Raw genomic sequence first — 21,653 nt, forward strand, 5'->3', positions numbered from 1 at the left:
CTCTGGTGCTCTCTATTTCTTGTCTAGCCGGGGAAGCACCGCCGTGACCATAGCAGATTGTGCATAACCTTCAACCCCTCTTCCCATAAGAAGTCGACCAATGCTATAGAGCGCACAGATTTCTGGAACGACTCTTTAAAATCATATAAGAAGCAATCTGTTTGCTTGGACGGCATTGGCAGAGCAAATCGTTTAGCCACTCTCTCCAGGAGATTATGGAACCCACGATGTGATCTGGCGGGGAATCCACCTTCGGCTGGGACAGAGAAGGAGGAGCAGGAATAATATATTCGTCCCACTCAGACTGAGTGTCAAGGAGCTCCCCTTCTTCTTGGTCACCTTCCGAAACATCAGTGTTGTGCGGTATGGTCATATCCGGCGTGGCCACATTCTCTAGCGCTAAAGAGGTTGGCCTCTGACGTGGAGTGGTAAACCCTGAAAAGGGCGATGGAGGAGGTTGCTGTCCTTGAGGAGGAAAACGCTTACTGTAGTCAGCCAGCATTGCTCTGAGATCAGAGAGCAAAGAGGTTGGTATGTATGCCCCCTCCTGATATGGTTGATCTCCTCCATAGTACTATGGGTCATAGGTTTCACCATATTCATCATCATCCTCTTGATATTTGACATTTAATTGTGAGGGGCTATGTGCTGTTCCAAATGGACCCTCTTCGTCTGACTCTCCATCCCCCTCCAGTAGGTGTACTGGAATGAGAGGGGTCACCTTACTAGGTTATGTATGCTTTGGGTACATTTTTCTTTTCTCTTCTGCTGTTTTTCCCTCGTCAAGGGTGTCGTCGACGGCACAGATATAGCTTTCGTCGACGATGAACGCATAGAGATCTTAATCGTCGACAGCCTTACTGAAGAGTCTACCGTCGACGAGGCCGTCGACGATGGCAATGCGGACATCATTGTCACTGCCGTCGATGATGATGAGGTGTAGATCCTCGTCGACGATGACGTCATCGACACTGTTCTCATCGACGGTGGGACACTCGTCGTCGATGATGTCGTTGACAAAACTACAGTCGACGCTGAAATGTTGGAAGTCGTCGTCAACTGTGAAAAAGCACTCACCGGCGCTCTCGTCGACAATGAATCCGTCGTCGATGGTACAGTCTTTGCCCCTGTAGCAGATGAGGGCCTTTTGAAAGGCACAAATGGTGGTACAGAGGAGGACTTCTTGTGCCTTTCAGAGCTGCTGGCATGACCTCTCTCCTCTTTCTTGGAGGATCTATGAGGTGAAGTAGAGGAGTTGCGGCCCTTGTAAGACCCTGAGGCGGTCTTTTTGTGGGCTTTTCGTGACTGCTGTGAAGGAGATCTTGTATCTGATCTCGCCATTTTTGATGACTTTTTGGACATTGTTGAGTCATCACTATCAGAATCCGAGACTGGATTATCTCTGTACTTAAGTTTCTGCAGCCAAACCAATAATCTGCCTTCTCTATCCTTTAGAGTTTTGGAGGAAAAGGTATGACAAACCTTACAGTCCTTGGCTGAGTGGTCTGGATAAAGGCAGTATATGCAATCCTGATGAGGGTCTTCAGAATGTAGTCTCTTTTTACCACAGGTCTTGCAATTTCTGAATAAACCCTTCTTCTCCTTGTCAGACATGTTGTAGGTCTTACCTACAATCAGTCCAAACAAGTTTTAGCAGAGAAAAAATAGCTTAAAGCTAATCCAAAGGCATGAAGAAAGAGCAGAGCTCTGAGGAGACTCCCTAGCACGACAGTCGGAAGAAAATCTGAGGTACTGGAGCTTCTCTCAGGAGGGTTCTAGATGGTGGTGTCGTCTGATTGGTGGATGCTCAAGTTTGGTCCTTTTTCTTAAAATGACTCTGATAGACTGTTAAATTAAAGAGGTCTAGGGCCCTTGTATTATATCTATTTAAACACTACTTAGTTAAATATACCGGGGGCTCTCATCTCGACGACGGGAAATGATTCAAGCATGTGAATCTATGAAAGTTTCAATACTGGAGTAAATATGGTGCATCCCTGCATTTCTAAAGTGACGCAGCACCGCGCTGCACCACTTTTCTTTAAATCCGGCCCATAGTTATAAGTGTGAAAACTCACAGTAACATACCATCATTAAAACAACCTGAATTATGGTTGAAGTACATTCTCTACTCAGTAATTCATTTATGTAACATGTAACCTCGCATCACCTGTTTCTCGTTGCGGCATGTCTATGAATTTCTAAAAATAAGCATGTCTTAAAGAAGATAAAAAACAACTTCCTGTCCATGCCAACAAGAATTTTTCAAGAATATTACAGTATAAATATTTTCCCCACCAATAGCGTTTAGTAACTTCATAAAAAACGTGTCCTCATTTTTCCAACTACACATCAACAGAGTCCAAGTGCATATTGAAACACCTTGATTCATAGCGTCATTAGCCAGCTTACGATCGCTAATGCACCTACAGCAATTTACCCACCTGGGAACAACTAAAGAGTAGAGAAGTGCTAATTTTACAAAGAAAATGTGCATCTACGAGTTATGTTAGCTTGTAACACCTCAGCTTAATACCTTGTAGGAAGCTAAAGGAAAGTATATATTTACTATAAGGTCGATTGTTTGCAATTATCCACAGGACATTCACATAAAAAGGGATGACAGTTAGCCTCATTATTCTTCACCATGCCTAGTCACCAACAGAAACTGCTGCTACCGTGGCTCACGGGTCTTAGAAAGGCATATGTACAACCTCGGCCATTAAGGAAACACCTTAAGACGAAAGCTGCAGTCCGATGTGCGCCCCCGAACGGATGACACACTGCACCAAAAACACAAAAAAAACACCTGCGCTGCATGAGTGAGTTAAAGAGTTCACATAGCTGCTTCATGTCTTCCGGAGCTTCCAGAAGGCAGGCAGAATGGCACTCGTCAAGGACATACACCAAAGCTGCTCCATTACCAAGAACTGCAAACGATGCTGCAGTCACCCTTGCAGAGGAGCCAATTCTGCTGCGTCAAGCAGTACTGAGATCACAACACAGAACAGCTCCATGTGAGTTATCTGTGTGTTAAACACAAAGCAGGTATCTACGGCAGTGCACTACTTTGCCTCAGGGACCTCCTTGATAACTATACCCAACACGTTTATCTAAGCCCATTTAAAAGATGCTAACCAACAAATGGGTTCCTCAGGGTGTATGCCTGAACCCAACACTATTTAACATATATGTAGCACCTCTGGCACAAATTGTGAGATCTTGCGGAGTGGAGAACGTGTCATATGCAGATGACACTCAACTTTTCACCTTTTTTTAACCTGATCCAGATAAAGTGAAAAACCAATTTGCAGACTGCTTGAGGGAAATTGCTTACTGGATAGTTAACAACCGTATCCCACTGAACATTGAGAAATCTGAGACTGTGCTGTTCGATAAAGCTCACGAGCTCTGGTCAGCTGAATGGTGGCCCTCTGACTTTGGCCCAGCCCCTTCTCCTAAGCAAGTGGTGAGAAATTTAGGAGTAGAAATAGATCAGACACTATCCATGAGAGACCAAGTTAATGCTATATGCGGCACTTGCTTTGCTTCTATGAGGCTGTTAAAAAAAGCTTTTCCCTGGCTCCCTTCCACCTCTAGGAAAACCCTGGTCCAGGCTTTGATAACTAGCCGCCTGGATTACAGGAATGCACTGCTGGTAGCAGCAAATGATACCTTGCTGGCTAAACTACAAGTTGTTCAGAATACTGCTGCTCGGCTAATCTGTAATTTACCAGCTTGGTTGCCCTTGTCTCCTATACTTAACAAATTGCATTGGTTACCTTTCAAAAAGTGGGTATTTTTTCAAGCTCTGCTGCCTGATGCACAAGCCCCTTTACCAGTCCCAATCTGTTTTTCTGTGCTCAAAGCATAGCTACTGTCTGCGTTATAGCCTGTTAAATTCTTCTAATACAGCTCTTCTGTAGACCTCCGCATTCGTATTGACAGATTTGGTGGCAGATCCTTCTCATATTTGGACCCTCGTCACTGGAACAATCTCTGTCTTCACATCCGCACCTGCCCCAATTTTATGAATTTCAAGAAGATTTTAAAAACATGGTGGTTTTTTAACAGTGCCACCTACCCCTGAACAGCATAGCGCCGAGATACTCCTTCGGGAGTGAGTTGCATGCTATGTTAAGTACTTATAACATTTATAACATATAACATATACAGCACCTTTGCTATGGCGAAGGATTGTCGCTCCGGTGGCTGTGCCAGAATAGAAAAATAAATGATAGTTTACTATTGCTTGATTTTTCTGCTTCTTGCACAGTCAGCAGTGCAGGGAGGGGTGGAGTTTGGCCGCAGGAGGTGGGAGGAAGGAAGTGTGCACCTAAGTGCACATGTGTGTTTGACCGGCCATCTGAGGAAACTGCACAGACCCCAGGACTGAAATATGCTGTGCTGTTTAGGCTGACCTAAATGTCAGTGACAGGTACAGCAAGTAATGGCATAAGTGGGTTGACCTGGAGGCCCTCTTTAGGTATATTATGAAGTATATATTATGTAATATTTGTGAGAAGTCTGGAGAGACATGTAAAGCTGTCTCTAGCCCGGATCTAAAAATATGGAAGTCTCCACATAAACCCATACCCAGGTCATGACTGATGAAGATTGTAACCACCTCTCTAACGTTATTCCAACAGTAACATAAGAAGTTGCACATCTTCAATTCCTGCAGGTCCTGCAACAGCCCTAGTATGAATGAGCTCAGCTTTAGTAATGGTGGATCTCCCAGACTTTCACCAAATTCCATTAGGGAGAGCACAGTGGATCCCGAAAGCTAAAATAACAGTGCCTTTGGTAAAGATCAACACACTCAGAAGCCTGACTAAGAACTGTAAAAACATCATAATCTCTAACTTCCCATGATAAAAAGCCACGAATCCCGAGAGGCCATTATACTGAAGCTTGATTATGTGCAAGGCACTTTTCACCTGATATTGCCTTTCTCTGTGACCTTTGACAATTGCAAAGGGTACACATCTGTGTATTGAAAGAAGTAGGAGACTGGGTCATCATAGGTTGTGATGAGGTAAGCTTCCAGAGATTCTATTAGGAATACACCTTTCCAAGTAAGAAATTAAAATAATACGAAACTAATTATGAATCCATTCCCCTTCCCCCCATTCATCCAATCCAAATGTGAACACAAAGCCCTTCTCTATTTTGATAGTAATGAAACTCATGTGTTCAAATTTCTACTGATGCATTCAGACAAAGGGCCTTAATTAAAGATTGGCAGATGGGATACTATGCCCTAAATAAGACAGATTTCCCATCTGTCGTATTGCCTCCTATAGCACGTGTAATCCAGTGGACAGGATATCTGCCACACTTTGACGGAGTATCCATCTGCTAGACTTGAATGTGTCTTCTTTAGAGTTTGTCCTGTTGCCATCAATGCATCAGAAATATAGCAGACAGGATATTCGCCACTTTTTAGGGTGAAGCGCTTGCAAGCGCTCTGGCCCCTGTTGTAATGTAATCTCTCTGTGGGCTTTTAACCATGTCCATGTCTCGCCCATCAGTTTGGTTGGTTCGTGCGCTTGCCTTTTAAAATTCGCTTGATTTAATTAGTGAAAGGCATGCATACGTCATGCCTTTTCCGGTATTTAGCCCTCCTCAATAGCACCGCTAAACTACTGAAAGCATACGAGACTCCATGTTTTCCGTATGGTTTCTGGAATACTTTTTCTTTTTATTTCCTACACAGCGCGATCTCACTGGGCAGTAGTCAAGCGCTTTGCTCAGGGTGTATGCCTGAACCCAACACTATTTAACATATATGTAGCACCTCTGGCACAAATTGTGAGATCTTGCGGCGTGGAGAACGTGTCATATGCAGATGACACTCAACTTTTCACCTTTTTTGATCCTGATCCAGACCCTGGTGTCTTTCGACCTGCATGCCGCGACCAACTTCCACAAGGATGTATTTTTTTAACTCTTTGCTCCTAGTCCTCAAGGTCTAAAGCTTTGAATTTTATGGGGGTCCCTAGGTATCTCTTTAAGTGCCTTATTTAAAAGCACCAAGGCCTTCCTGAAGTGCTGGTTGAACCATTTAACCTCTGTACTGCTAGGTTTCGTAAGCAAATTACTCATGCCCAAACTCAACTGGACACATTGATGAGCATGAGCTCGGTAATCACCAGTAAAGAGTAAGACAATTAAGGACCAAGGGAAGATGGTTCAAACAAAGTTTAGTCAAAACACTTTTCGAGCCAGCACTTCTACATGCCAGGTGCATACCTAGGGCCTTATTAGTTAAAGATGGCATGACCAAACCCTTCCTTCCTACACCTCTACCCCGGGAAGCATAGACCAAAGCTTAGGGGGTTATGATCACTATAAGTGCTTACATATGTAGCTGCCCTAGAATCCCTAGCCAGCGGCTCACGGGTGATAAAGATATAATTAATGGTAGAGTAGCACTCACCACTTTTAAAGGTGGCCTTAGCAAAGTGGGTCTAGTCACAAAATTCGGTCACATTGATAAGGTTAAATGATTTGATCAGTTGGAAGTGTGCACGTTCTTTCTGACCCCTAAGGTGATAAGGCTTTTACCACGGAGGTCAAACATAAACATTCACTGTCCATCTGTGTTAATCCCAGTTTAGCTTTAAAATCCCCACCTAAAATAATTTGCTAAACTTTATGCAAAAAGGCAAATTGGGCTTCAAGACCAAGATTAAAATCGTATACCTTGTTAAAATTGCCATTGTGGTTAGTCTTAAAATACCCATTATAATGCTTGAAATAATATACAACCAAAGGGGACCAAGCTAATTTTACAGTCCAAAGTGACTCTAAACCAGGCTGTTAATCCTGCCCTTGCTCTGACCGATGAGGATGGAACTGCAGACACTGAATAGGAATAATAACTGTCCATACAAATGGTTTCAAGCGCCCAGGACTCTTAAAAAATGTCATAATTATGTAAAAGAAAATTAACCCTCTCATCACATCCTACTTTATTGTCAAGGCCAGCAATGTTCTAGAAGAGGATTTTGACAACTTTCACATGATCTGCTGATGTAACAGGATTTCCCCTGCTACCTATCTGGGACTGGTCTTTAAAATTGTCAACTACAAGATCCCAGAATTTGACAAATCATGAGGTGAGTGGGGGCAAACACCAGAAGGGCCCAGTCTACAACAAACGCCCTATGCATGAGTCTTCTTAAACTTGTTTCAGGCATTCAGTCAGTAATTCTCTGACATGTCTCCAAGGGAGAAAAACGGTTTTGAGTGGGAGAGTTATAAGAAGATAGCTGGGCAGGGATAGGGTGAGGGTGGTTCTCCCTAGCTGGTGAGTTTTTAACCAAATTTCTATAAACGTAGCCAAGTGGCAGGGTCTTTACATTGCCAAATCTATTGTGTCCTTGATGAGAGGCCCAAATAAATTCACCTGCAACATTGGTACTTCTAAGGGTGACATAAAAACACAGCCCCCCATCAATTCTTTATGCATCTTCCCAATCCATCCCACTCTTCTTGCCATGAGGATCTCAGAAAACATTTTGCCCTGACATCTAATGTTCTCAGGAATCAAATGTGTGGTTTATTGACTAGCTCCACAGCACTCTCATTGACTTTGGGACCTAACATCGGAACATTTGCCATAACTATGCCATAAGGACACAGTGCTGGTGGGAGACCATATTGAGAGGCACTACCCAGCACCAAGCTCATCTAATTAGGAGATGCAAGCAGCTTACTCGGAGTATTGGTCCTCGCAGCAAGTAACCCAGACTCCTCAGGCTCCCTCAGGTCACTGACACTGCCTAAAGCAGACACCTTTGCACAGCCAGTTGAACAACTGGACGGCTGACCTCTCCCCCTGGTCTCCCCTGAGGCTGGGGCTCCTGGCCAGAACTCGAGGGACCATGCCCAGTTGTAGTGCCTCCTCCACCCACAAAACATTGGGTGGGCCTCGCATCCAATTCACTGAGCTTTGCCTCAATACAGCCCAGGCGTTCATACAACCCCAATAACTTTGAGTTGAGGAGGTCAGCAAACTCCTTGCAAAACTGTGGGTAGATCCCCCCAATAATCTATCTGCTGCCAATAATAAAGTCAGTTGTTGAAATCCCAGGGGGCATTGGCTTAATAGCGTTGATCATTCGTGCGTGTGTAAACCCTTGTTTTAGTTTAAAGTGAGATGATATGGCTGGCTGAACAACCTGTGTAATACAAGGAGAAACACATTTTATACAAGGGCCCCACACACACAGTCCCGGACAGGCATAACAGTTGAAGTTTAATAGTCAGTAGTCAGGATGGTAACTGATAGCCACTCTTCGGCAAGGAGAATTGCTTTATCTAGAGCCCCCACTGCATTTTTGATGTACCCATACAAAGTACCAGTTTATTTTGGCGGCTTCCTCCTCCATATTGGGGCCTGGCTTTCTCTTAGCCATACTGAACCTGCTGCAGAGCAAAACACAGAAAGCTAGAAGATCAGAATGGCACATAAGGGAAAATACGTAATGCTGGCAGCCAAACAAAGTCAATAATCATCACAAGCGATGCATAAAAGATGACCAGGCTACCAAAACACAGTTAACAGTACCTTATAAAAGAAGTGAAGCCAAAAGAGGGGTGACTGTATCCAATCACCTCGGGGCTCCAACAGGCTTGGAAGGGCCCACTTTTGGCCCACGCGCGTCTCGCTGGAGTTTGGATCGCTTTTTAAAACACTCGCCTGGCGCATCTTGCTTAGCGACTTCCTCTCCCTGCCACCAGGAAAGTTGGTAAATGTGGTCCTGATGTCCCAGGCTTGTGTAAGTTTTTATTGCTTTTTAAAACGCCCGCCTGGCGCATCCCGCAGAGCAGCTTCCTCCCCCTGCCGTTGGGGAAGCTGGTAGCTGTAGTACGGATGTCCTTAAAAAGTCAGTGTACCGTCTCTACAATAATATTTCTTGAAAGTCCAAAATGCAGACAATGAAATCAGTAGATCACATACTTGAGAATATGACAATACAGTAGCTTAATTATGTGACAAATCACATTGAAGATTAGTCCGCTATAATTACATTCTCCTTCAAAACTATACAACACTTCAAGAGGCTACACCCTTCTCTAAAAGATAGCAGAACTCATCTTCCTTAACCAATCTTTCATTTTGTGACCAAGTTAATTCCTCTGCTTAGACAAACGTGTAAAGTGGGAGGGTACCACTTTCATTAAAACCTGGGGCCTAGTCTATCAGGCCAGAACTTCATAACCTAGGGTTCTGACCTGTCAGGCTAGAAACCCAACTATCGCTAAGCCTGCCATTGTTTTAAGGGGCACTGTGAGCTTTTGTGGAGCCCTTACATGCATGGGGAGCATGACTTGCCTTATTTCAATGGGCCCTGCATGCATTTTGCATTCCACTATTTTAATAAAGCCCAGTTTTCAACCCTTGGCTGTCCGAATAGCTATTATTACATTACCCAACCAGCTACTCCTTGCTCCTCGAAGGAATTTCTCAGGTCAACAGCTTTCACCTACCGGGGGGTTGCGGTTCTTCTTTTCTACAATTTGTTTGCCTACGGTAAGGCACAGCGAGATAGGATAACCTAAAGAAATTAAAATTCAGCAGTGGCCCTACCAGCAAGCTAAGGAATAAAAATGAACAAGGAAAATTGCATCACACATAACAGAAAACGTGTAACAAAAATCATACAGAATAACATAAAAGAAAAAACAACAATTGAAAATGGCAACAAAAAACACATTGTAATGAAAAATAGGAAATAAGTTAGTCCATAGTACGAATAACTATTGTAAAGCATATAGGAAAAATAAAGGAAAAGTGATAACAGACACATTAATAATAAAACAAAAATGACTTTAGTAACTGGAGTAGACCTCATTTATTTTCCATGCCCAAATAAAAATTGTTAGTTTTGTGATGGTGGTGATGTCACCCCGAGAGCTCACTCCCCAAAAGTCCAGTAAAACCAGTTATCTCATTAGTCCCACTGGGTAGAGCAAAAAAATGTGTCACACTTTTAAGACAATATACCCATTCTATAACTTGTCTCTTAGACTTGAGTCCAAGGTCTACAAATGCGGGAGACTCCGGGGCACAAAAACCCTTACAGCTAGCGTTTTCCCCCGCTGACATTTTATGTCCGATTCTACTGCGTCCTCGCGTTAAAATTCTGTGAACTTTAGTTTAAATTGAAATAAATTCGATGTTAGTGCATTCATATGAGAACACCGGTAGTTGTCGGTGGGAAGCAAATTATTTTATATCGTTGTATATATTTAGAAAGAAACCCATGTTTATTCTTGAGGTTTACTGCTGCTGGCATTTTTAGAGAAGCTGCACAAATATTTCAAATTGTAGTTTGACACTGCTGAGCAAATAGTATAAAACTATTTCAGCCTTTGTCGTTTAAATTGACGATCTTTTACCCCATGGGTGATTCAGCCCACGAAAGGCGCTAAATGGCGCTGTAATATGTAAATAATACCATCGACGTCATTTGGGGGGTCCGCGACCCCCAGCTTGCCCCCTGCGACCCCTAGCACTGTCTTTAAGACCCCTGGCCTCAGAGGTGGCAAAATCAGTGCCAGGTACACAGTGACACCTCGTCGTTCTGGACGTTGCTTGGGCATCCACTTCCTTGTTTTCAATCAGTCTGTTTTGTTATTACACTAATAGTGAATAAAACATTATTCCCTATTAGTGTAATACAAAAAGGAGTACAATTAGCTGGAATATGACCCTCTTTAATATATGAGGAAAGTAAAAACAACTTTGAAATATATGTTTTGTTCATGCTTGCGGGTGAGAGTGTGCTTATGTAAAAGAGACTATGTATATGTGAATGTATGTTTGTGTAAGCATCTGTGTAAGTGAAAGTAAAGATGAAATGGCGTGTGATGTCACTTGTGCTACCCCTCGCATTTTGGTGAATTGACGTCCATGATGGTAGCACAAGGGGGAAGAAATTCTGGAGCCGCTTTGTAATGCCAGAGTTTGTTGAGCAACTCTTTCTGAAGGCTCCTTCAATGCCTCGCAGCAATATAAAAAATGGCCGCACAGATAGTTTTTCTTGCTGTGCTGTTGGCTATTGTTGAGTGGGTCCGCAAACAATTGCCATGTCTCACTCGATATGAAGCCTCTTAAATAACCACAGCAGGAAATGACAGCAGGGCAAGCAGCAGTAACTGTTTAAAAGTCAGCAAGCTGCAGTAATTTTCCAAAAGTAAGCAGTCGTAAATGACCAAAAGTTATCCAGATAAATTCATTAGTAAATATCTCAGCAGGCAGTTGGGGGTCTTGCAGTCACTCAGGCACACAGAAGCCACTAACTGTTAATTCATTATAATTAAAGATAACTAGAGAAATAGTTTAACAAATACCTCCTCTGCTCTCCTGGTCCAGGGTACTGCACAGGCTCCCAGACTCATCCATGCCAATCCAGACGCTGCTCTCATTCTGGTAATTCTGTTACCCAGCATGAGATAAGCTCCGGGATTGGTCTGAGTGAGCTGGTTTGGTGCTCATTCAGGGTCAGGGAGCCTCTGCCTGTTCTCAACCCGACTATGCAACACAGCTCCTGTTAGAGACTTCTAAGGGTGCATGTTGGTTTGGCCACCCTGAGACAGCCGGGCAAAGCGACATGAGCATTTACAGTGCCCACCACTGGTCTTCCCTGCTGCTATTTATCAGGATGGCACCACTCCACCCTATGACTCAGCTCACCAGGCTTAGTGAAAAATAAATGAGAATAACATTTTTTATTATTGTTTAATTTTTCTTGTTTGCATCTGCTGGCTCTCAGCAGTGGGGGTGACGTTCCTACGTCATAATGGAGGAGCCGCCGCTGTCCAAGATGGAAGGCGTATTTGCTGTGATAGATAGTGTTGAAGACATTGTCGCTCATGAGTGATTCATTTGTGTAAAAATGAACAATAATAAAAAGTGCATGGGCTCAAAATGTTACTTCAGAGCATGATGCTGACCATGCCACATTCCATTCTTGCTGAGGACACAAGCTACCAGGGCTTGATTCCACCTCATGACTGCATCTTTAAACATCCTAAATGTCCCTTTATCTTACTGTTGCAAGTTCTGTTTTATCCTGGCTTTCTCCCATTGTCACTGTGTTTCGGTCTTTCTCTTCCTTTTTCTTTCTTCCCTTTCTACCTTTTTTGTCTCTTGCTCTGTGTCAGTCTGATGATAAAATGAACATCCAGGTCCTAAAAAATGAGTGCTGGTGACATGGTACCACTAACCACTAGTGCAAATTAAGCATTAACGCTTACTCATAATCCGCTCAAGATGTGAAAATGCAGATCATTGAGGTACCCCGTTGTCATAGTTCTGTAGCTGGTTGTGAGTTTGATGGTTGAAATAAATTCATAATGTGTATGTACTCTCGTAAAATCTGGTGCTGTTGCATCATCAGTTGTGTTTTTAATCTAGATCTCAACTCAGCCAGTCCCACAGGAGCCAAATAGGAAAGAATATGAAGCCTACCAGCCATTTCAGAATTCTACACAGAATTATGATGAATCTTTCTTCGAGGATCAGGTGCATCATCGCCCACCAGCCAGCGAGTACAACATGCACCTGGGACTAAAGTCTACTGGCAACTACGTTGATTTCTATTCAGCTGCTCGTCCATATAGTGAACTTAACTATGAAACAAGCCACTACCCCGCTTCTCCGGACTCCTGGGTTTAAGGCGCTGTCAGGAAGCAAGGATCCAGGAACTGTGCATGTGCATGCATACCACAAGACTTTTCTTTCCTGCAAATTTAGTTTGTTAAAGCCTGTTCCATACGAAAGTCCAATATAACCATTGTGGAAATTTTGATTAAAGTGATGTAGAAGGCTGAACATGTGGAATTTAAACACAGAAGATGAGTCCATAGACAGGAAAACTCACTTGTGGTGTGGGGCACCGTTGTTGTTGCCATTCAAAGTCTTGAGTAGATGCTATGAACTGAAAGTGGATGAAGGAAAGAGGGCAGAGAATGCAGTCAAAGTGGGACAAGAAGGTTACGTGAAGCACAAGAAACCGAACAGTTTACATAAAATATGGGGGACAGCTTCTCACATTTTGTTTAATATCCGCATTCATTGTGAATCTAGGCTTCAAGTTGCATTTTGGGGTTTCCTCTGTACAGCAAGATGTCTCTTGCCTTTTGTTAATGCTTTGTTGTAAAGTATTTGATGTACATTACAGATAAAAACGAGTGCATTGTGTATATTACACCAATGCAACAGTGTTTCTTCACTAATAGTTCTAAATATTGCTTAAATTTCAGATGTTCTGAAATACGTATCAATTTTCAGTTTTTCCATTTTATTTTCCCCCAATATGTTTTAACAACGAAAAACAGAAAAGACAAAAAAATCCCAAGGAAAAAACTAAAGAAATATATAGCAGTATTGTTCGTTCTGATATGTGAATTTGTTTGTGGCAACTAAACAAGGCATTCAAGCAGTTTCTGACAATTTAACATACATCATTCCACACTCTGTCAACAAAGTGCTTTTCACTGCCTACAATTTTAGATGTAGATATTTGAAATAGAATTTTTCATTTATACCAGTTTTCTTTATGATGATACAGTGTTAAAAGAAAATAAATAACAATTGATCTGTCATCCATATTTGCTAAACATGTCTATTTCTAATAATTTATCATAAATGCACAACAAAGCACATTCCTAATTGTGTCTATATATATATGTTTACTTGTGTATATATCATTATCTAAATGGTTGGTGTGTGAGCATGCCTGTGATAAATCAGAGATGTTTGGTTCGTTTTCTATATGTAGTTGAGGACTAGCATTTTTTGCTTGTACAGCAGGAACAACAGGGCATATTTATGGGGAGTTGGTGTAGGGTAGCGCAGCAAGTTATCTTGCTGGGCTGCTCTACACCAAAGTTAAAGAGCAGGAATGCACCATATTTATGCAATACAGTGCATTCCAGTTCTTCCCACCTGTGCTGGTGCTGTTTCAGCAGCAGAGCGCCAACTAATGCATCTCTGCACCATGGCGCAAAGGTGCCTCTGTTGCATGCAGGATTGTTTTTGTGTAGGAAGGGACAGCTTCCTCCACAAAAACAAGCCAGACAGGCACTTTCCTCTTTCTATGTGTGCTGCAGAATGCAGCACACATGGAAAGAGGAAAAAACGAGGCAACATTTTAAAAATTCTCTTCGTTACGCCTCACCTCAGTAGCCGTAAGGTTTTGGTGCTTCCCCAGGTTTAGGTGAGTTTGTAAATCAGGGACAGCGTCATAATCCATGGGTGTTGTGTGAGAAAACCAACTGAAACACCCATGGAATGCCTTCCTGGCGCAGAGTAAGGGAACTTGTGCAGCCTTGCCTTCCTCCATATCTAAGATGCCATGGAAAGTGATTTTGCGTGGCCTTATAGATATGATTATGTAGCCTGTGCTGCCAGAGCATCAAAAAAGTGACACTTCGGCGGCATGCGGGGCTCATGAATATGCCCCAACGTTCACTTGGATGAGTTTTGAGCAAGGAAAATACACCATCATGACAGTTTATTAGCTGGCTGCTTTTACATGGCTATAAACTATGTACATTCTATTATTGCATGGAACTATCTTGGAGTAAGTTGAAAAATCTCTTCAAAGTACAAACTCTTGGGTGATAGGACAGGTGTCATATTTGGTCCTCAAACTATCTTCCTCTCTTTTTCAAACTTTGTCCAGATTCACAAAACTGTTATACAATGCAGCACAGCAGCCAACAATGCTGCACGATGTTGGGTGACATGAGGAGAGCGCCATATCTACAGAGATATGGCACTCTCCACCCCTCTCCCCAGCGCTGGCACAGAATTTTGTTGCAGAACGCCAAGCACACACCTTTGTGCCATAGTACAAGGGTCTGTGCGTGTGTCTAGCAGAGGTTTTGAACTGAAAGGGTTCCCTTCCAGCACAAAAAACTATGCTTAGACTCAATTTAAAACTTTTCCACTTTTGTATGTGTGCTGTACACATGCAAAGTCAGAAAAGAAAGGAGAAATGAAAACATTTCTCCTTTTAACTCCTGGTTTCAAAGGGCATTACGTTTTGGTGCAAAACCCTGTTTCCTAATGTTTGCAGATAGGGTTTTGCATCACAAAGCATGGGTGGTATTACTGGAACTCCCATGTAATACTCCCTTGACGCTGAGTAATGCAAAGCAGTGCTTTCTTTACAAACTGTACTTGCGTTGTTCTGTAAATCCCAATAGAAGTTTTGCCTCGGGTTTGCGTTACAAAAGTAAGACAAACCCAACGTAAATGCTTTGTGATTCTTGGCCTTTGTTTCAAGGTTTCCTCGGACACTATTCCAAGTCACTGCCCTCGGTTTCTGACAGCTTCCTTCCCATTGCTCATATGAGTGTGGTTTTCTCTTCTACTTGAACTTCATCTTCATGCAGTTAAAAGAAGGGTAACTCTGCTATGCACAGAAAATCAGATGGCGATAAAAGGTATTATAGTGGACTGTAGATAGAAATAATAGAATATCCACAAACCCAACAGCATTCGAATAATAGAATACCACAATCTGGCACTAGGACTGAAAGCAAAACAAAAGAGGACCAGGAAGCGATGAAGCAGCATAAAGACAGACAAGGACAATTAGCGGAACAAGTAAGTTTCAAACGTCCTACAAAAAAGTGACCGAAGTACCCTGCACAGGTTGAAAAGTGCCTCACTGAGCTTGGCACTCAGAATCCTAAAAGTCTTTCAGACCCATAGTACGTTAGGGTGATGTGGGCTCTCAAGTAGTCATTAGGGTCCTGACTTGAGAGAACGTAAGGCAAAACATGTGGGCAGACTTAGTAAAAGTGACACTGCACCCAGTGCAGCGCCACTTTCCTTGCACCCCTTAACGCTCCACTACCGCCACCATGTGTGTGTTGGATTTAATATACTGCACATCATGGCACAGGGTAGGGGCAATAGCATCAGCATTTTGTATGCTATTGATATACTGTTCAGGGTTAGTGTCATTTTTTAGCCCCCCCAGCATACATTATGCCTGGCACAAGCATAATGTGGCACAAAGGGTTACAAATTAGCGCAATGCATGTATTGCATTGTGCCACTTTGTAAATCTGGTGGTGTGATTTTGGCCTCGATGGGCCACATTAACCTAAACAAATTACGCTAATGTGGTGCAAGGAGGTACAAGGGGCTCTTAAATATGCCCCATGATTTGAAAGCAGCTAAAGGTCAGTGTGGTAAATGGAATGACGTACCAAACACAGGGCCTCAATTTGAATCCACTTTTGTACTGGCAGCCAGTCAAGTGAACAGCGGAAAGATGGTCATCGTTCCGCAAATCAGACCAGTCAAGCTGCCATGTTTGAATGCTCTGGAGCTCAGTAATATGTGTCTCGGGGAGCCTTGGTAGAATGTGTTACTATAAAGCAAAATGATAAATCTACAGATCCCCCCATAATTGTCTAGTTCCTGTAATCGTACTGGATTAGGAATAGACAAATTCCTCATACTGAGACAGAGTGGAAGTGACTGAGGAAACACAGTACTCAGGTGACATAGGAGTGAATAACCTAAAGAGATCATAAATCAGGTTGGAAGAGAACACCAATTCTGTGATGAAATCGGCCTTCACTGCTTGTAGGCAGTAAATATAGATCCTTAGCTAGTTTCTATACCACCTTTGTGATAGAGTGATTTTGTCTCTCTCTCCTTTATACCTGTTTGGTATCTAGGTGTGTTTTCATGGCCTGGACGTGAACCATTGATTAGAGCAGTGGTTCCCAACCTTTTGACTTCTGTTGACCCCACTTTATCATTAATGGAACCCAAAGACCCCCTCTGAATCATTATTGGAATCCACGGACCCCCCTACTGAATCATTACTGAAAGATGGGGACTTAGGGCCTCATTATGACCCTGGCGGGCGGCGGAGGCCGCCCGCCAGGATCCCGCCCTCCATTATACCGCTCCGCGGTCTGAAGACCGCGGAGGGTATTATGAGTTTTTCCCTGGGCTGGCGGGCGGTCTCCAAAAGACCGCCCGCCAGCCCAGGGAAAAACTCCCTTCCCACGAGGATGCCGGCTCGTAATCGAGCCGGCGGAGTGGGAAGGTGCGACGGGTGCAGTGGCACCCGTCGCGTATTTCAGTGTCTGCAAGGCAGACACTGAAATACTTTGCGGGGCCCTCTTACGGGGGCCCCTGCCGTGCCCATGCCATTGGCATGGGCACGGCAGGGGCCCCCAGGGGCCCCGCGACCCCCCCTACCGCCATCCTGTTCATGGCGGCTTTCCCTCCATGAACAGGATGGCGGTAGGGGGGGTCAGAATCCCCTCGGCGGCGCAGCGAGCTGCGCCGCCTTGGAGGATTCTAAGGTCAGTGGAAAACCGGCGGGAGACCGCCGGTTTTCCCGTTCTGACCGCGGCCAAAGCGCCGCGGTCAGAATGACCAAGGGAGCACCGCCGGCCTGTCGGCGGTGCTCCCGCCCCCGTTGGCCCTGGCGGTAGAGAACCGCCAGGGTTAGAATGAGGGCCTTAATCTGTTAATATTATTTAATTTTCCAAGCAGTCGCGGTCCAACTGAGGAGGCTTCGCAGACCCCCAGGGGTCCCCGGATCATAGGCTGGGAACCTTTGGATTAGAGTATTTGCCAGTGTTGGAAGCTAAAGGCCGTGTGGCCATGGTAGCATCACATTTCACAAATTGAAAAAGTTTCAAACTGAATGGATTAAATAATCCCAGGGTCTCTTTCTCTCAGAATGAAAGTGAAAATAGGTGAGGTCATCAAGAGCAGCCATCGTATCATAATTGAACTGTCTCTCTTACTAAACATAGGGGCATGCTATCCTATTTGCTATAGTTTATGGAGACCTAAACCATGGAAGTGAATGAGATAGTGACCATACCAGCCCAAAGCTGGAATCAGAGATACCTCAATTGCCTTCACAGAGTCGAAGATTACAGCTGTGGTACGGCTGTCACATGAGTGGGAAGGGAGGCATTCTGAACAAGTCCTAAATATTTAAGAGCCCATAGCGCCATTCGAACACCACATTAGCTTCATTTTATGATGCTAAAGTGGCCAAAAACTGCGCACCATATTTACAAAGTGGTGCAATGCATGCATTGCGCCACTTTGTAACCCTTTGCGCTACACTATGCCTGCGCCAGGCATAATGTATGCAAAGGGGGTGTTCCCTCATTAGGTGGGCCAAAAAAGTGGCTCAAGGATATCTAGGAAATTTCCTTGGGCCATTTTTCAGCATTTTTAATGTGTGCTCAAAGCAGGCGTTAAAAGGAGGCTTCCATGGCTTATAATGGGTCTCTGGGTGCTTTGCAGGATTAGCGTCATAATTTTTTATGCTAACCCTGCAAAGCACCAGACTAGCGTTAAAAATTGACACTAGTCCCCCAACTACTGCCATGGTGCGCCCTATTTTTATATACAGCACACACATGGTGGCATTAGAGGGGTGCAAAAAAAGTGGCGCTGCACACGGTCTTAAATATGACCCAATGTCACTTGCTAGTCTGATGTATGTTGCATAATTCAGAAATTAAAATAACCTAAGGCTCTGATATGGGAAGAGAAAATAGCTTCTCTCAAAAGGTCAAACAATCGATCAGGGTCATCAGAGTCTACATCCGGAGGGTAGTAGCTGGGAATAAACGTTCATGTCAAAAGAAGAGGAATGGGTGATCAGGGTTTTTTAGACACCAGTTTCAGTGAGCACGCAGGTAAACATGGTAAGTTTCAAAGGATGTAAAGCCAATATTAGGATGACTGCCACAGCCCCCCTCACACACTTTCCCTATTGTATTGTTACATATAGCGCTAAAGCCTGGTGTCATTGCTATCTCGAGACTGAGAATGAATGTGTCACACAGCTAGGACTCAGTCACAAAGAGCATGTTGAGATCATTGTTCATTAACAATTGTGAAATCTCCCAGCTATGTTCAGGAAGGAGCATACATTCAGTAAACTCACATTTGAAGACACATCTATCATTGTTTAAAAATGAACAATCGCCTGTGGAGTCATAGAATGAGGCAGGCATTTCACCGCCAATGCCCAGCACAATGCTTTGCTAGGTGTTGTAACCACTGATCCTAGTCCCACTTTTATACATTACGTTATGTCTTGATGTGTAAACCAAGTCTTGTGAGAGCCCCCAAAGGGTTTTTTAAGGCGCAAAAACATTATTTTTTCATACGATGACTTGAAGGACCGCTTTCGATCACTGTGAAAACATTTAGTGTTAACTTTTTCAATGCACACTTACCAAACATTAGTTTTCCTTGCCATTAGTACATCTGTTTTTCATTAAATCATCATTGTTTGAGGCTATGGTTCAATGACATTTTGACCAAAATGTGCTAATTCTGTGGCCCACCCAATTTGAGCAAAATGCCCTTTCATGTTACTGTACCAGTTTCATAATCGCAGACACCACGGGGCTAAATAACAAGCCCCATGCGCTGCCAGAATGTCACTTTTATGATGGTCCAACGGTGGACACTGCAGATCCATATCTACAAGACCATATAAAGCCACCCTGTGCAGCTTTTCATGGCCTTACAGATATGGAGTAAGGCAACACAGCGCAAGTCACTGCATTCCCTCATACTGCGACAGAGAGGCATGCCATTGGCGTTATGATGAGTTTTAACACGCAACACCAATGGCATTTGACACATTCCCAGATTTATAAGATTTCGTAAACCTGGGATTGCGTCAAAAGCCTACGCCTTGCTGCACACCTTACCAGGGGAGGCATAAGGGAGGACAAATGAAGAGAAATAACTTTATTTCTCACTGTTTTTTTCCTCTTTCTATGTGTGCTGCACACACATAGAAAGAGGAAAAAGCCTCCAGTTATTGTGCACGAAGGTGTCCCTTCCTGCACAAAAAACAATCATTTCTATAACGTGGACACCTTTGCACCATGGTGCACCTTTGTGCACCAATGCAGGGGAAAAGGACAGGAATGTGCTGTATCTCATAGCCTTACTTACACTTGAATAAGCTGTGTCCTGCCCCCACACAAAGGGCTGCATACCCCCTGTAGCTAGTCTGGACCAGGGCAGGGGAGGCAGAAAACCTGTGCACTTCAAAGGGAAACCTCTTCAAGCTTCTCCCACTTCAAAGGAAGCACCTGAAATGTATTGGAACACCAACAATTCAGTACACTTCTGGACCTATGGAAGACACTGCCAGGAAGGACTGCTGTCCTGCAGAATGGACTGATGCTCTGCTGAACTGCTGCTTTGAAGGACTGCTGCCCTGATGTGCTGACCTGCTGCTGTCTTGCCTGGGTGAGAAGGACTGGAACTGCATCTGTTGAATCGAGGGCTCCAAGGTGACTCCAAGAGCTAGTTGGCTGGCCTCCTGACTAGAGCATCAGGGACAGAAGGCTTCAACCCATGAACAACATTTAGGGTTCACAACTGTGATCCCTGGCTTGTCCCTTAAGGCCCCTGGCACTACTTTTGAGACCCTTGGCCTCAGAGGTGGCAAAATCAGTGCCAGGAACACAGCAGCAGCTTCTCCTTATGGATGGTAGTTGCAGTCTATTAATTTCTTTTATTACACTAATACTTAATATATATATATATATATATATACATATGTATGTATGTATATATATATATATATCTATATATATATATATATAATTCACTGAAATAAACAAAAGGTTACAGGGACGTTATAGTTGGGTTCTGAATTTACTTGTATAAAACCATAGAAATTCAGCAGTTATAGTTCGAGTTCATTTAAATAACTATAACTCGTGACCTTACCATGCACAGTTTGTTTTCTTATCAATATTTTTATTGCAAATGTTGCAGTGATAATATCAAAGATGCCATACAAGATCTCATCAAGGATATATGTGGAATAATTAGCTGTGCATGGTGAAGGCCTGAGTTATATATATGACCCCGGAGGGAGGCAGAGCCCCCCTCCTGTTTTAAAAAGTGAATAGGCCCCAGGCAGGAGGTGGTCCCCGGGGGACTCCCTGCATCATTTTCTATTACAGCCCCACCAAGTCCCAAAATGGCTGCCAACACCTCCTGGTTGAAGTGTTGGCAGCCAATCATATTTCTGCACGAGATTGGGAGGATTAGTGAAGGGTTCGCGCCTCCAGATATACAAATTTGTTTTTCTTTTGATATTTAAAAAACTATTGAACAGATTTACACCAAAACAAATGGGCGCTTTCTGGACCAAGTGCTACTTTTTTGCCAAATTTGGTGTAACTCTGTCCAGCCGTTCAGGTTGCAGTTGTGTCTAAAATCCCTATGGGAATTAACATGGAAAAAACATTCTTTTATCTCCCTTTTTCTCGCCCTTTGCTTGACAGATCACCCTGAAACTTTCCTGCTCAGAGCATGCATTAAAAGGGGGCACTCCATTATTTACAATGGGCCCCTATGTACTGTTTAGGGTAAGCGCCAAAATGTTGGCGCTAACCATGAACAGTATACAAATAGGGCAAAATATTTGATGCTATTGCCTCTACCCCGTGCCATGGTGCACCATATGTTAGTTCTGGCACACACATGGTGGCAGTAGGGGGGCGCTAAGGGATGCAAGGAAAGTGGTGCTGCACTGGGTGCTGCGCCACTTTCCTTAAATATGCCCCTACATTTGGCTCAAACAGCT

At 43.6% G+C, this 21,653-nt stretch overlaps 1 protein-coding gene across 29 annotated transcripts in view; it reads left to right on the plus strand.

The window, feature by feature from the left end:
* CTNND2 (catenin delta 2) overlaps positions 1-13,638 on the plus strand; it is a 3,139,673-nt gene extending 3,126,035 nt beyond the window's left edge. For all 29 annotated transcript variants that reach the window (XM_069219651.1, XM_069219660.1, XM_069219653.1 and 26 more), the window contains one exon: positions 12,434-13,638. In XM_069219651.1, the coding sequence (XP_069075752.1) occupies positions 12,434-12,694 (261 nt within the window). In that variant the 3' untranslated portion in view covers positions 12,695-13,638. The remainder of the gene's footprint in view (positions 1-12,433) is intronic.
* Positions 13,639-21,653: the final 8,015 nt, after the last annotated feature.

This window comes from Pleurodeles waltl, chromosome 2_2, assembly GCF_031143425.1.
Source record: "Pleurodeles waltl isolate 20211129_DDA chromosome 2_2, aPleWal1.hap1.20221129, whole genome shotgun sequence".
In the NCBI taxonomy this organism is placed as follows: Eukaryota; Metazoa; Chordata; class Amphibia; order Caudata; family Salamandridae; genus Pleurodeles; species Pleurodeles waltl.